The 13,522-nt window shown below is 36.1% G+C and overlaps 1 protein-coding gene across 2 annotated transcripts; it reads left to right on the plus strand.

Moving 5' to 3' along the window:
• Positions 1 to 1,232: 1,232 nt before the first annotated feature.
• PCLAF (PCNA clamp associated factor) lies at positions 1,233 to 8,962 on the plus strand. 2 transcript variants are annotated; one of them, XM_063092187.1, is made up of 4 exons: positions 1,233 to 1,278; positions 1,596 to 1,676; positions 3,963 to 4,125; positions 8,892 to 8,937. In XM_063092187.1, the coding sequence occupies exons 1-4, from the start codon at positions 1,233 to 1,235 to the stop codon at positions 8,935 to 8,937; spliced, it is 336 nt and encodes a 111-aa protein (XP_062948257.1). The 2 variants fall into 2 exon arrangements, with proteins under 2 accessions (XP_062948257.1, XP_062948258.1); XM_063092188.1 differs by lacking the exon at positions 3,963 to 4,125 and having other exon boundaries at positions 8,892 to 8,962.
• Positions 8,963 to 13,522: the final 4,560 nt, after the last annotated feature.

The following is a 13,522-nucleotide window of genomic DNA, read 5'->3' on the forward strand; positions in this document are numbered from 1 at the left end:
TGTTTGTTTGTTTTTGTTTTTGTTTTGTGGCAGCTGGCTGATACAGGGATTTAACTCTGGACCTTGGTGTTATCAGCACCACACTCTAACCAATTTAGCCCTGGAAGTAATCTTAGACTCCAGAGTTAAGACAAAACTGCAGGTAATTGCCAGCACATTTCCTACTTTTATAATGTTAATTTAATCTGTTGCCTAGATCCTTAAATTCTGTAATACAATGTAGTTCTTGCTTCTGTTAAAGTACTGAGTAGCCTTTTTTTTTTTTTTTAAGTTCAGCCTTAAATCATTAGAAGGAATCAATGCTGTGCTTACACTTACAGGGTTTCCTTTCAAGTGAGCATTTAACAGAATATATCCCAAGGCAAGCTCATCTATCTGTTTTATGCATGGTATTCAGAGTGAAAATCACTCTGCAGGGGTATGCTGAGTAATTCGAAGATAGGCATAGGGATAGAAAATAATTACCAGCGGCCATTCTAGATCTATGCTCACTGTATGCTAGTGATGTGGCCTTAGCACATTTGGCAGATTTTTTAGGAGCTCTGAGAACACAGGTCTCAGGAAGATGTTTTATTAATTTGTTTCTTTTTCTGTGTGTATGTATATACAATTCACCCAGTTTTTCTTTAGTCTCACACTATCCTAAAAACATAGAAAGCCTTGTAAATAAATTGTATTAGCTTCCTTTCCCTATTCCATGGACTTGTTTTAGTATGGGCTTGCTGTAGAGAGAGTTCACGCCTAGGGTATTAAAGAAACGTTTTCAAGTTCTCTTTATTTTGATTTGCATCCAAAAGTCCCCTTAATTTCAGGTTTCACTTCCACAAGTTAGTCATTATGGATTTAACCCTAAGGTAATTTTTGAAAAAATGTTGTAATTCACCGTCTTCGCTGAATTTACTTTTCTCAGCAGGCCCATTTCCCTGGTTCAGAATCTCAGCGCCCACGCATCGGGTACCTCTGGAAAGTGTTTTGGTACCGCCCCCCTGGATACGAATCACAAGCCTCTGAGAAGTGTTGGACAGGTCGGCGCTGCTGTCACCGCTAGACCCTGGCGATTGGTTCGGGCAGAAAGGCGCGGAACCAATGGGAGCGGCGGCTCGGAGGAGCCCGTGGAGCGCGCGGGAAAGCGACCAATATAAACTGTGGCGGGAGATGCGTTTTCGGGTCCTTGTCCAGAGAAACACCCTCAGCTGGGAAGTCAGTTCTTTACTCTCGTCTCTTGTTTAAACATGGTGCGGACTAAAGCAGACAGTGTCCCAGGCACCTATAGAAAAGGTGAGGTGATCAAACACGGTAGTGAGTGGGAAGGAAGTGGGGTGTCTTCCTGGCAGCCTGGCCAGGGGCGAGAGATGCCCGGGCTCTCCAGGCTCTGTGCGCCAAACTCGTCCAGCTGGCTAGGAAGCAGCTGTCCGGCCCCGCTACCTTGAGGAGGAAGTGGCGGTGACAGGGGAAGGTTATCCTGCTGCTCTTAGACTCCGGGCTCTCCTCTCTAAGCCGCTGGGTCCAGGATTGTGGTGAGAACGTGGCCCCAAGATGCGGTGTCCGAATCTTCCTGCCCCCTTCTGAACGCTCTCCTTTGCCTCTCTTCGTAGTGGTGGCTTCTCGAGCTCCCAGGAAGGTGCTTGGTTCCTCCACCTCTGCCACTAATTCTACGACACTTTCGTCGAGGAAAGGTAAGAAGCGCCCCCGCAAGCTTCTGGAGTAAGAGGAACCCTTCTAAAAAGGGGATCCGGCCTGACATCTCAGTCCTGAGCTGCAAGCCTCCTGACCCGCCACGGCATTTATTTTCCTTGCGATCCTCGCACCTGAAATTCTTCCTTGTCCTCTGATATAATGAGGTGGCTTTGGCCTTTAGGCGGGCAGGGGTAGAGGTGGGGGTAGAGGTAGGAGAAGAGAATCTCAAGCCTTGGGATTAGGAACCGAGATAGTTTATCTCCAAATCTACTTTTCTTTTTCGGTTTAGCATCCTTATTTTTCTAAATATTGACAGTAGGCTTTTTCTTGTTAGAGGTTTTTTAAGCACCCCCTAACTAGGTTAAGAATTAGGATGATGTTTGACAGTGCTAATCATGTTGTCTTCTTAGTGTAAAATTTTTTTGTTTTTGGTTCTTTATGGTTTTTCCTTCTTTTCTCTCCTTTTTTCTTTTCTTTGTGTGTGGTGTCTGTGTGTTTTCCAACTTTGCAGCTCCTGATACTGCCTTCGGCAAAGTAGGAGTAGAACCCAACAAAGGAAATAGCTTTATGCTGCTCCTTCTGTGTGTGAAGAGGATGAGAAAATGCCCTGCCATCTGGTATTTCATTCCTTTCAGAAGGAAGTTGAGCAGGCAGGAAGATTAGTTCCACAATATTTAGTTAAGAACATAAAGGGGAGCACTGTTTAGGACTTCATGAATTTTTTAAGTCAACTCAAATTTCTCCCTATTCTAAACATTTCATTAGAAAATGCCATTGGGGCTGGCTGGTTAGTTCAGTTGATAAGAGGGCAACCTTATAACACCAAGGTCATGGGTTTGGATCTCCATACTGGCCAGCTACAGAAAACAAAACAAAACAAAATCAAGACAAAAAAAAGCAGTCTCTTCATAAAAGGGAATAGTAGTCTAAAATTTTGAAAGGAGATGAATTTATTGAGGATATCTTATACCCTGTCCCAATAGACTAAATTTCATTAGGACCACATCCCATTCCATTGTCTGGTCCATTGCTGAATCACCACAACCAAGTGAATAGGCCCTTAATGAATGTGTTGAACAAATGAATTCCTTAAGGCATTTTTACAGATCTCTATTTTTAATCCCAATCATTGACTCATGAAATTGGTAATATCCTCATTTTAAAGATGAGGAAATTTAAGCTCAGATTATATAACTTAATAAAGGTTTTACAACTAAATCAGTAAAGCTGAGTTTGAATCTGTTGCTGCTATATATTTTCTAGTAGTGAAATCATTCCCATCTTTTATGTTTTAAAATAGGAAGAAAAAAAAGCATTCTCATATGGTTCTTTTAGGAAAATTATGAACCAAAATATTTTTTTTTTAAGGTAAATCAAGTGAAACATGGGAGTGGAGAGGGAACAAAGAAATGGGTAACTGCTTGTGATCAATTAATTGTAAACACCACTGCACTCGGACCACCTGTATCACCTTTTTTTTTGCACTGGCCAGTATGGGGATCTGAACCCTTGACCTTGGCATTATAACACCACATTCTAACCAACTGAGCTAATCAGACCAGCCCAAGATCACTATTTTTTGAAGATCATTTGCACTTTTAAAAAAGTACAAATAATACAACCTCAGACAGTCTATATGGAAATAACTTTTGTAAGCTTTCTTTAACAGAATTTCTGGCTGTTTTAGTTTAAAGCAAAAGATATATATATAGTAACTGTTAATTTGCTCTTGGTCTTCCAATCATTACTTTATAAAAGGATAAGAATTTTTCCTCAATTTTTCCTTTATATTACCATTTAAAAATAACCAGGAATTAGATTTCCCTTATTAAGTGAAAAGGAGCCAAGTGCTTTGAAAAGTGGAACCTACTTTTGTGGAAACTTTCACATTGCCTCTCATATGTACTTTTATTAAATGACCTTATTAAGTAAAATTTTGGCAGTATATACAACATGATGCTACCTTATATTAGGAAAAAAGTTTCTCAAACTTTAGTACAACAGTACATAATAAGACTATTTGAATAGCTCTACTTGTGGACAAAATATGAAAAATATTTTCCAGTTGTAAAAATTCTGCTACTGCTTTTTCGAGGATAACTATCAAACAGTTTATTGACTGAGTACAGCTTTATTGTGTCATATTTTCTAATTCTTTATTTTAAGATGGATGTAATATTATTGAATACCTTTGAGAATTTGATATTAAGGAAAGAATTAAGTTCCTTAACAATAGTGATTGTATTCTTATTTCTTACTTAGTTTCATCTGTTTATATGTTACAGCTGAAAATAAGTATGCAGGAGGGAATCCAGTTTGTGTTCGCCCAACTCCCAAGTGGCAAAAAGGAATTGGCGAATTCTTCAGGCTGTCCCCTAAAGATTCTGAAAAAGAGAATCAGATTCCTGAGGAGGCAGGAAGCAGTGGCTTAGGAAAAGCAAAGAGAAAGTAAGTTTTTATATTCTGGAATATAAAGAAAATATTTATCTTCTGAAAATAAAGAACAAATGGTATATTGAATAACTTTAAAGTCTCTCTCCAAGCCGATAAAGAAATACAAACAAAAGGTTTTTGAAACTTGTACTAATTTCTTATAATAAGTCATTCCCAAATTTCAAATATCAATAAAAGGTATTATCTTTACTCATTTCAGTTACTTAAAGAGGATTAATTCCCATTCAGATGATTAGTGCTACATTATTAACCAAGAACTTCCTGTCTTTATTCTTTAATTTTTACTTTCTGTAGTCTTTTTTCAAAAGGCAATTTCCTACTGGCCAGCCGCCAAAAAAAAAAGAGGCAATTTTCATGTTGATTTATCTACCTTGAATTTCATTAATCCTGCCCCTCAAAAAACTATTTCAACTTCCACAAGACATATATGGGTATAACCAATGTAGAAAGCTGGAAAATATAAAAATCCCCATCACCTAGAAACAACCAAGACTAACACCATGGTATGTTTTTTTTTTTTTTTTTTTTCACAACTTTTTTATAAGTTCCTAAGAATACTTCAAAACAAAGTGGGGATAAAACTATACACAGAGAGCTCAATGTGCAAACTTTTTAAGAAGCTCATTAAATCGTGCTTTTTGAGATTTTAATGACAGGTAAATGCTCATGATAAATGTTAAGCAAAAATTCTGGATACAAACGTAAAATCTTTACTGTGTAAAATACATGTATATGTACTGTATGGAAATAGACCAAATAACAATAATTATTATCTCTGAGTAAAAACCTCTTCTCATACTCTGTGCAACCAACTTTCAGCACCAAACATGCATCACTTTTAAGAATCAGGAAAAAAATAGTGCCACTTGGAAAAAAAGATTTGAAACCTGCTTTTTTATGGATTTGTAAGTAACGAGGTCCAGGCTCTCCAAACAACTTTTAAACGTTTTGTTTCAAAAACAAAGTATTTAAAAAACAAACAAACAAACAAACAAACAAACAAACAAAAAAACAAAGTATTTGACTGGGTGTGGGAGGGGAGGAGTTGGCACCACGTCACTGCCATTGTGATGCCCCTTGAATATAAGGCCCGTCTCGGCTACCTCCCGTACCAGCTAGAAGCGCGCGATCCTCTAGAGCACAGAGCAGCAAGCTGGGCACACAGTGCACTGACCAACATCTATAAGGGGATGGTGGCAACGCTCAGTCTGGGGCTGCTGCTTCTGGCGCTGCTCCTACCCGCACAGATTGATTCGTTCACTCCTTTAACCAGCACGCTGGGTCCTACCTATTATGAGACCACCAAGAAAACCATGAACACCACAAAGCCCAGCAACAGCGCCCTACATTCTACTGCCAGTCTCCTTGTGGTCTTGCTTGCCCTTCTACATCTCTTCCGTTAAGAGACTCAGGCCAAGAAACACCTACAGTTTTCCGGCTCAGATTCTAAAACCCAATCAAGATGGCGCCTAGAAGTCCAGGGTGGCAAGGAAAAAACGAGGTCTTCAAATCTACTAACTCGGCTCCTTATTGTACTAACAGAAAATCTTGAGACTCCCAAACTGGACTGGTTTAAAGACCATCTGCAGGATTCGCCTAGATGATAAATGCCAATATTAAATCTGTTTAAGCGAGTTTAATGGGCAAGACTGAGGAGAAAGACAACATTGAAAACTAGTTGATTTCATTAAATGTGGCTTAAGAAATATGGGCACTTAAAACTCTGCCTTAAAAATAATAATTCCACCTTGTCTAGAGAAAAAGTATGAGCTGTGGAATGGAGATTCAGTTTTCATTTTGATTCATTAAATGTAGAAGGCCGTAAAATGATTTGGTAATATGAGTACAAAAAGCTTCCATGATTCTATTTAGTGTACATTGGAAGGAACCACCAAGTGTTAATGTAAATCCTCTGTATTGTTTCAGCAGTCCTAATTTAACATTCTAGTTTTACATTGTTAAGCTTTCACTGTTCTCTCAGGAACTTAACTCTTTCCTCTGGGGCTTTGGATCTGACATTGTATTTGCCTTCGATGAAGTAATTGACATGTGCTAGGGCAAATCCAAGCATGAGTAATTTTTGCATATAAACTTAAAAGTGAAATGATAGGAATTCCCCTCACACATTCCTATTCAACAAGAGTGCCAGATTCATTAAGCTATCATACTTAATTTGATTCCAAAGATTAGACATATATTGACTCCAATAAGTCTTCAAATACTGCTTTTTATTTCTGCATAGGTTGAATAATTTTTACAACTTAAACACTGATATGTTTTGAATGCATATTTAATAAATCTTGAAATTAAGAGGCAAACATGTAGCCAAAAATAACATAAATCAGGTATTTAGAAGTTAAGACTAGAAACGTGCCTGCACTGCATTCACAACTCTTCTGTGCTCTTTCTGTAAATACTTTTTTTAAAAAGTTGTGAACCAGAATAGCTACATTTGGAACACTTTCTACATTATTCAGTATTTTTAGATGGTTACAACCTGGTCCTAAATCTAAGTGGATGTGATTCTGGAAAGTACAACTTTTATTTATGACTGCCTTGATGTACAGAAACCTTTTTAGTAATAGATTTGTTCACTCGGTATACACTGATGCTTAGATGTTCCAGTATCCAGTACGGCCATAGCAGTTTTAATTTGTCTTAAGCCAATATTTGACATCTTTAGAAACCTACATGGGAATAACCAGATCCAACGGATTTCAAGTTATGGTATGTGTGAATGAACACTCCCTTTTGCTTCATATTTAAACACTGTACATTTTTTTTTGTTGTTTTGTTTTTTGGCAGCTGGCTGGTATGGGGATCCAAACCCTTGACCTTGGTATTATAACACTGTGCTCTAACCAACTGAGCTAACTGGCCAGCCCTGCATATCTGTTTTGGATTGTACATTGTGTTTGGAATTGGTTTGCGGTGAACACAAAGTAAATAAAATAAATGGCTGAAAGAGTAATTAAAACAAAGTACTTTATATATAAAAGCATATAAAATTTGAAAAATTATTTAATACTGTTCATATGGTCATTTAGTAAATGGTTACTGAGTATCTAGTGTCCACATTTTGAAATATTTCACAGTAACTAAATCTTAGGCTTTGTTATTATATCACGATTATGATTTTTTTAGGAAAAACCCACACCAGAGATGTTTTTGAACAGATGTTGTCTAATAGGCTTCCTTTCCTGATCCTATAAGTTTTTTCTAATTCCCTTTCCTTGTTGGTACCATTCCTCCTTGTTCTTTCTCATTCTAATATGAAGATGATAATGGTCAAGATTAGCACCAGAATATATTTTGATTCTCTTGAATTATTTGTGACTTACATTAAGGAAATAAATTTTGGCAATATGAGTACAGCCAAATGTGGCTATAACATTGATCATCACAGGAATAAAATCTGTATTACAGGCTTTCCATCATATGGAGAGAGATTACATATATTCTCATAAAGAACTTTAATCCATGTGACATAAAACTAGGTAATAGAGGTTTACATTATTTCTTTAGGCCCCTTTTGTAGATTTGCCTTTCTTTAGCAGAGTTGTAATTATCCCCTTATTGAAATAGTAAATGAATTTATTGGAAGGATTTATTTTATTTTATTTTTTTGTTGTTGTTGTTTTTTCGTGACCGGCACTCTGCCAGTGAGTGCACTGGTCATTCCTATATAGGATCCGAACCCGCGGCGGGAGCGTCGCCGCGCTCCCAGCGCAGCACGCTACCGGGTGCGCCACGGGCTCGGCCCTATTGGAAGGATTTATGCTATAAACTTCCTAATTCATATTTGATAACTCCTATGGCCTTATTTTTCTCCCTAAAATAGGATAAACTCCCATCAGTTGCATGGGGGAAAGTCAGAATCAAGAAAGACTATCTACTTAAACCTTGAACAGAACTATAATGTTTAAAGTAAATCAAGCCCTTGTAAAAAGGAGGTTTGAGTCATGACAGTGATTTAATTTCCAGGGAAATACAGTGAAGACCTCTCTGCAATCTACTAGTATGTGAGTCAATGTCAATCTTATACTAAGTCTGAGTACTGTTGATTTAGCTTCCTTCTTTCACTACCTAGCTCTATGACCATTCAGGCCTACTGGATCTAATTTGAAAACTAAGGATTTTAGAGTAGATCTCATAAACTGTCCTCTCTAAAAAAAGAATCTGATTTATAATTTTTTTAAATTGACTTTTTCTCTATACAAAGGGTAATGAGTACAAAATGGCTTTAGGATAAAGTAAATTATTTTACAAAAGCTAGGCCACCATATGCTAACAAACAATTTGGGGGTTCTTCTAATTAGGTAATACAGTCATATCATTCAAAAATGACAACTTGTTATATGTTTTCTCTGCTTAGGTAGACCGGTTAATTTTTTTGCTTTTTATTATGACAAAGTTTTTGCTGAAGGATTATACTTTATCAATCCACTTAACAATATATAGAAAGATGCTATAGAAATAGAGTTTCCCTTTTTAATGAAAATAGCAATATATCCTAAAGGAGAAACACTGATTCTGCAAATTAACAGGCAAAATAAATTGTTAAAAATGTTGTTGCGCTAGTAGTTGAAATTTGTAGGTGTATGTTAATTAATGGAGATTAATTTTCCCTCATTTCTAGTTACATGACTAGACCCATTGCACTGTTTATTAATGTTCTTGATTTACATAGGTTTTTAACTTTTTTTTTCTTAAATAGTTGATTCTTGGGTGACTATTGAAGTTCTCTGTTCTTTCCACAGAGCATGTCCTTTGCAACCTGATCCCACAGATGATGAAAAAGAATAGAACTTTCTTATTCATCTTTGAATAATGTCTCCTGTTTACTCTGGTATTCTAGGATGTAAATTTGCATAAATGTTTGTTCCAATTAGCTTTGTTGAATAGGCATTCGCACTTAATTTAAAAAATTAGGCTTAAATTTGGTTGTTCAAAAGTAAATAGTTATGAAATTGGAGAATTTGTAAGATTAATTGTGATTTTTTAGCTTAGTATTCAATATAATGCAGTGTTTCATGTCTTTTACCTGTTACTGAGCTTCTGGTTCTTGCTAAAATCAGATCATTGTGTGGTGTTCTAATTATAAGTCTGCTGTATTTGAGATTCGCTTAGATCTTTGTACTGCTGCCATTTTTATTGGCATTTGATTATTGGAATGGTGTCATATTTTTGTTGCTTTTATTTGCTTTAAGAAGCAGAGTTAGATTTTTGCACATTAAAAAATTCAGTATTAATTAAACTTAACCTCTACCCCAAAAAGGGAACCAAAGATGCAAGGTTGAAAAAATTTGGATGGATATCTTCTCTTTAGGAAAATTCAAGGACAATTTGATCTTGAGGCTTTCAACAGTTGATAATCAAAGTAACTACAAAAATCAAGATAAAATACCAGCATAGAATCAGGTAGGAAGTTCCCATAGGTTACATTAAAAGAGAGGAATTTTCCTAGGATACGCATTTGATTCAATATCATAAAATATTACTGTTTGGGCCTATACTTTTAAAGTTGGAAAACAATAAAACAAGAACCGTAAATCATGCCATAAACCCAGAGCTATGTCTAAAGTCCTTAGAGTTACCATTACATTTTTGAAGATAACCAGCAGTATAACTGAAGATGTGGGTATAATATTACTTGTTAACTGATATTCTTGCTTCCTCATCACTTTTTGCTAGCTGATAGCCTGTTGTCAAAATTAACCATGTTTTAACAGGCATGTTTCTCTGAAATTTGTTTTTAATAAATGAATACTTATCTTCACAATACATTATCTGTTTGTGTGCTTCCTAAGATTATGTCCTACCAGGTATTTCTCTTTTATTCCTTCCAAATACAAATCAGTGCACTGACCTGATTTTATCAAATTCCAATCTGTTTGAGTCCTAATGATTGTAGATTATATTTTTTGCTTTGTCTTTTAGAGGTGGCTATTAAACAGAATGTTACTGAATTGGGAGCAGAATTTTTTTCATCCCAAGTAGTTCTTTGATAATTAGATTTTTTAAGGAGTAGCTTAAACCAAGGCTATTAAGGTTAAGTTTTTGTTTTTTTTTTTGACCGGTAAGGGGATCGCATCCCTCGGCACGGTGTGGTCCACACCATGCTCAGCCAGTGAGCGCACTGGCCACCCCCATATAGGATCCAAACCTGCGGTGTCGGCGCTCCCAGCGCCGCACTCTCCAGAGTGAGCCATGGGGCCGGCCCAAGGTTAAGTTTTAATGGGTCTAAAACCTGAGAAACTTTATGGTGGTGTGCCCAATGAGGTCTACTTTTGATATGTAATTGTTTCTAAAAAATTTAAAATGTAAAGAACCTACAATCTTTTTTTTTTTTTTTAAGTTTTATTTTGTCGATATACATTGTGGCTGATTATTGCTCCCCATCACCAAAACCTCCCTTGCTATGTAATTGGTTTCCTTTTCAAAGCTTTTTAAAACTGTAGCATGGCAACTTAATTTTTCTAAACATAAGGGAGGTACAGACCCCCTGTTTACATTGAAACTGAATTAAAAAGTAAAACTTATCCATTAAAAAGATAATTAAACTAAGTTTTAAATTTTGTACCATTCTTCACAAAGTTGATCTGGTTTTCCTCTTTGAATGGATTATTCAAATTATTAATGCTAGTGTTATTCCAGACCAAATAATGATTAAAACTATTCTGGAATTTTTTAGTGCTAGAGCATTGTGAAGATCATAAATATTTTGTGTTTACATTGTTTCACAAAGAAAAAGCAAATACTATAGAGAAAAATATACACTGCTTAAAGAGTTATTCAAAAGATGACAATGCTTATCATTTTTTTCAAAGAAAAACCAAGAAAATAAAATCTAAACTAACTGAATATTTTATATATATATACTGCTTACAATCCTACTGTACTTACAATCCTTCAGCCTAACTCACTTTCAGGAAAATGGAAGGTTTAGCTGGTCCTTGGTTCAACCAACATTGTTATAATGGTTTCTTCTACCTTGGAGAATAGCAAATAGTGGTGAGAGAGAGAGAGAGATCTTCATTGAATCAAATCTGAGAGGAATGTTAGAAGTCATCTTGTTCAAGCCATGCCAGTTACAGCTGTCCATTAGGTGGACTATTCTATTAGCTGGCAATTCTACTTGTGAAAAATATTATGAGTTAAAAATTTGATTTTTAAAACTCCTCTCATCCTATTCTTCGTTCTATTTTTGAAATAACATAGAACAAGTGTTATTCCTTCCGCATGACAACCTTCAATTATTTAAAGATAGTTGTTACGTCTTTAGCCTTCTCTTCCTAAGGCTTAACATTCTATTAAACACATGAATCCTAAGTGAGTTTCTCTGAGTCCTTTGCGTAAGGGGCTATGTCTTTTGTACTGTATATTGCTTAGGCACATAAATGGTAAACTTGGCTAAATTTCTTCTTACTGACCCCAAGTATTCACTAATTAACAGCTAGACTCTAATTTTAGTATCTTTTATATTTGGAGATGAAATGAAACTCTCACAATACTTAAATATTAATTATCCTAGGAACATTTAAATATTAGTTATTAAGTAACAGTATTGGGTTTCCCAAAAATAAACATTAGATATGCTAATTCTTAAATTATTATAAGGGGCAATAAAAAAAAGAAAAAAGCTTTCATGAAATGGGAAAAAAGGCTGGACATGCCATATTGATCTCTAGGATGAAGGTACAGTAGTGACTTAGGAAGGCTCTGTGAGATCTAGCCAAGATCTCAGAGTGCTCTTAAAGTTTATATTAAGAATATGGATTCCTTTAGTACTGCTCACAAAATCCTAAAAGTGTAGTTAAACTCACATACCTAGTTTTAGGTAGGGGTTGTACTATCCATCTTTAGAGGTCTCCAAATAATGAGTATGTTGAAAATGATAGAATTATAGAGCTCATATGACCATTCAGGGGTCAAGCCAGCTATTCATACACCTATACAAAAGTGACTGAATTTTTTTTTTAAAGCTGTAGGAAAAGAGGATGGAAATGAATGCTGCTTATAAGTATTTTTCTTCAGCAGTGGGTAAAATGAATGATGCATAGGAATCTGCATTTCTATAGTGGCTTAAACTATCACGTTTAATAATAACTATTAATTTTACTCAAGAAAACATTTCTTTCTATAGAATACATTTATTTACCATAATCGTGCTTTAATTTTTTTAGAGATATCCAAGTCTACCAGAGTTTTAGATAAGTTGTTGCTCGTTGGGCTCATAATTTATTTACTTTTCTAATTTAAAGTTTTTTTGATATTTAAAGCTGTTGGCAATTGAAATACCAAACTATTTTGTCATGGTAACAGATTTATCACTTGTCACCTTCAGTCAGGTTTTTAACAGAACAATTAATTACTGGATGTGCTCACATTCCAATTGAGTTGTGTGTGTGTATATACTCCCACATGTATGCATGCTGATGGCAGGGATGGAAATGTCTTAGACTTATTAAGTAACATTCTCCTGACATATTTTGGGCTGAAGTGATTTCGTAAAGGTTTTGCTGAAGTGACTGCCTGGGGTGAATCAATTTAATGCTGTCTCATGCATACAGGAAACCAACAGACCTGGTGTTTCTTTTAAGTGACCAAAGCTCATTTCCTCTCTTCCCCAGCTGAGGTGGACAACAGTCCAATATCGGTGATTAAGAGGTTATCGTGACCTATAAAACTGGAGGCTGCAGCTGCAAGTATATTCACAGCCATGGAAAAGAAAACCAATTCAGTAGTTACTCTTAAGCTTTAGTGCTTTTAATCAGACCTACTCAAGATGGGAAAGCCAACCAAATTTTTAGTCGTTATTCTCTGAAAGCCCAACTGCATTTTTCTGAATATTTAACCACCATAATGATCAGGGGTCATTTTTTTTTAAGAGGATTATGTCGTTGTCTTTTACCCCAAGCAATAGTTTTCCCAGTATATTCAAACCCCAAGTCACCCCGACCCAAGAATAGATGAGGTTTCATTGACTTTTCTTGTCCACAGTGTAGGTATCAGAGTTTATTCTGAGTGGAGGATTAGACGCCTTCTAACTTTCCAAGCTTAATTATAGGCTTCCTTTGGCCTTTTACTGTGCTTTCTGTTTTAAGGATTAAAATCACTCTAGTCTAGGGCCGAGAGTGTGGTGCTGATAACACCAAGGCCATGGGTTCGGATCCCTATATAGGGATGGCCGGTTATCCCACTTGGGAGAGTGTGGTGCTGACAACACCAAGTCAAGGGTTAAGATCCCTTTACCGGTCATCTTTAAAAAAAAAAAACTCACTCTAGTCTCCTTATACTGAATCATTTTTGCCTCTTCTATTTAGCTAGATTATTTCCTTATACGAACATATACAATCCTTACAAAAGATAGGTGAAAACAAAACTTTTC

Source organism: Cynocephalus volans, chromosome 3 (genome assembly GCF_027409185.1).
Source record: "Cynocephalus volans isolate mCynVol1 chromosome 3, mCynVol1.pri, whole genome shotgun sequence".
NCBI classification, from domain to species: Eukaryota; Metazoa; Chordata; class Mammalia; order Dermoptera; family Cynocephalidae; genus Cynocephalus; species Cynocephalus volans.

Bases quoted from the DNA above. Each gene is read 5' to 3' on its own strand.
- PCLAF (XM_063092187.1), top strand. From the start codon at position 1,233: ATGGTGCGGACTAAAGCAGACAGTGTCCCAGGCACCTATAGAAAAG. The intron at 1,279-1,595 runs GTGAGGTGATCA...CTCTCTTCGTAG, and splicing joins CCCAGGCACCTATAGAAAAG to TGGTGGCTTCTCGAGCTCCC. The intron at 4,126-8,891 runs GTAAGTTTTTAT...TTCTTTCCACAG, and splicing joins TTAGGAAAAGCAAAGAGAAA to AGCATGTCCTTTGCAACCTG.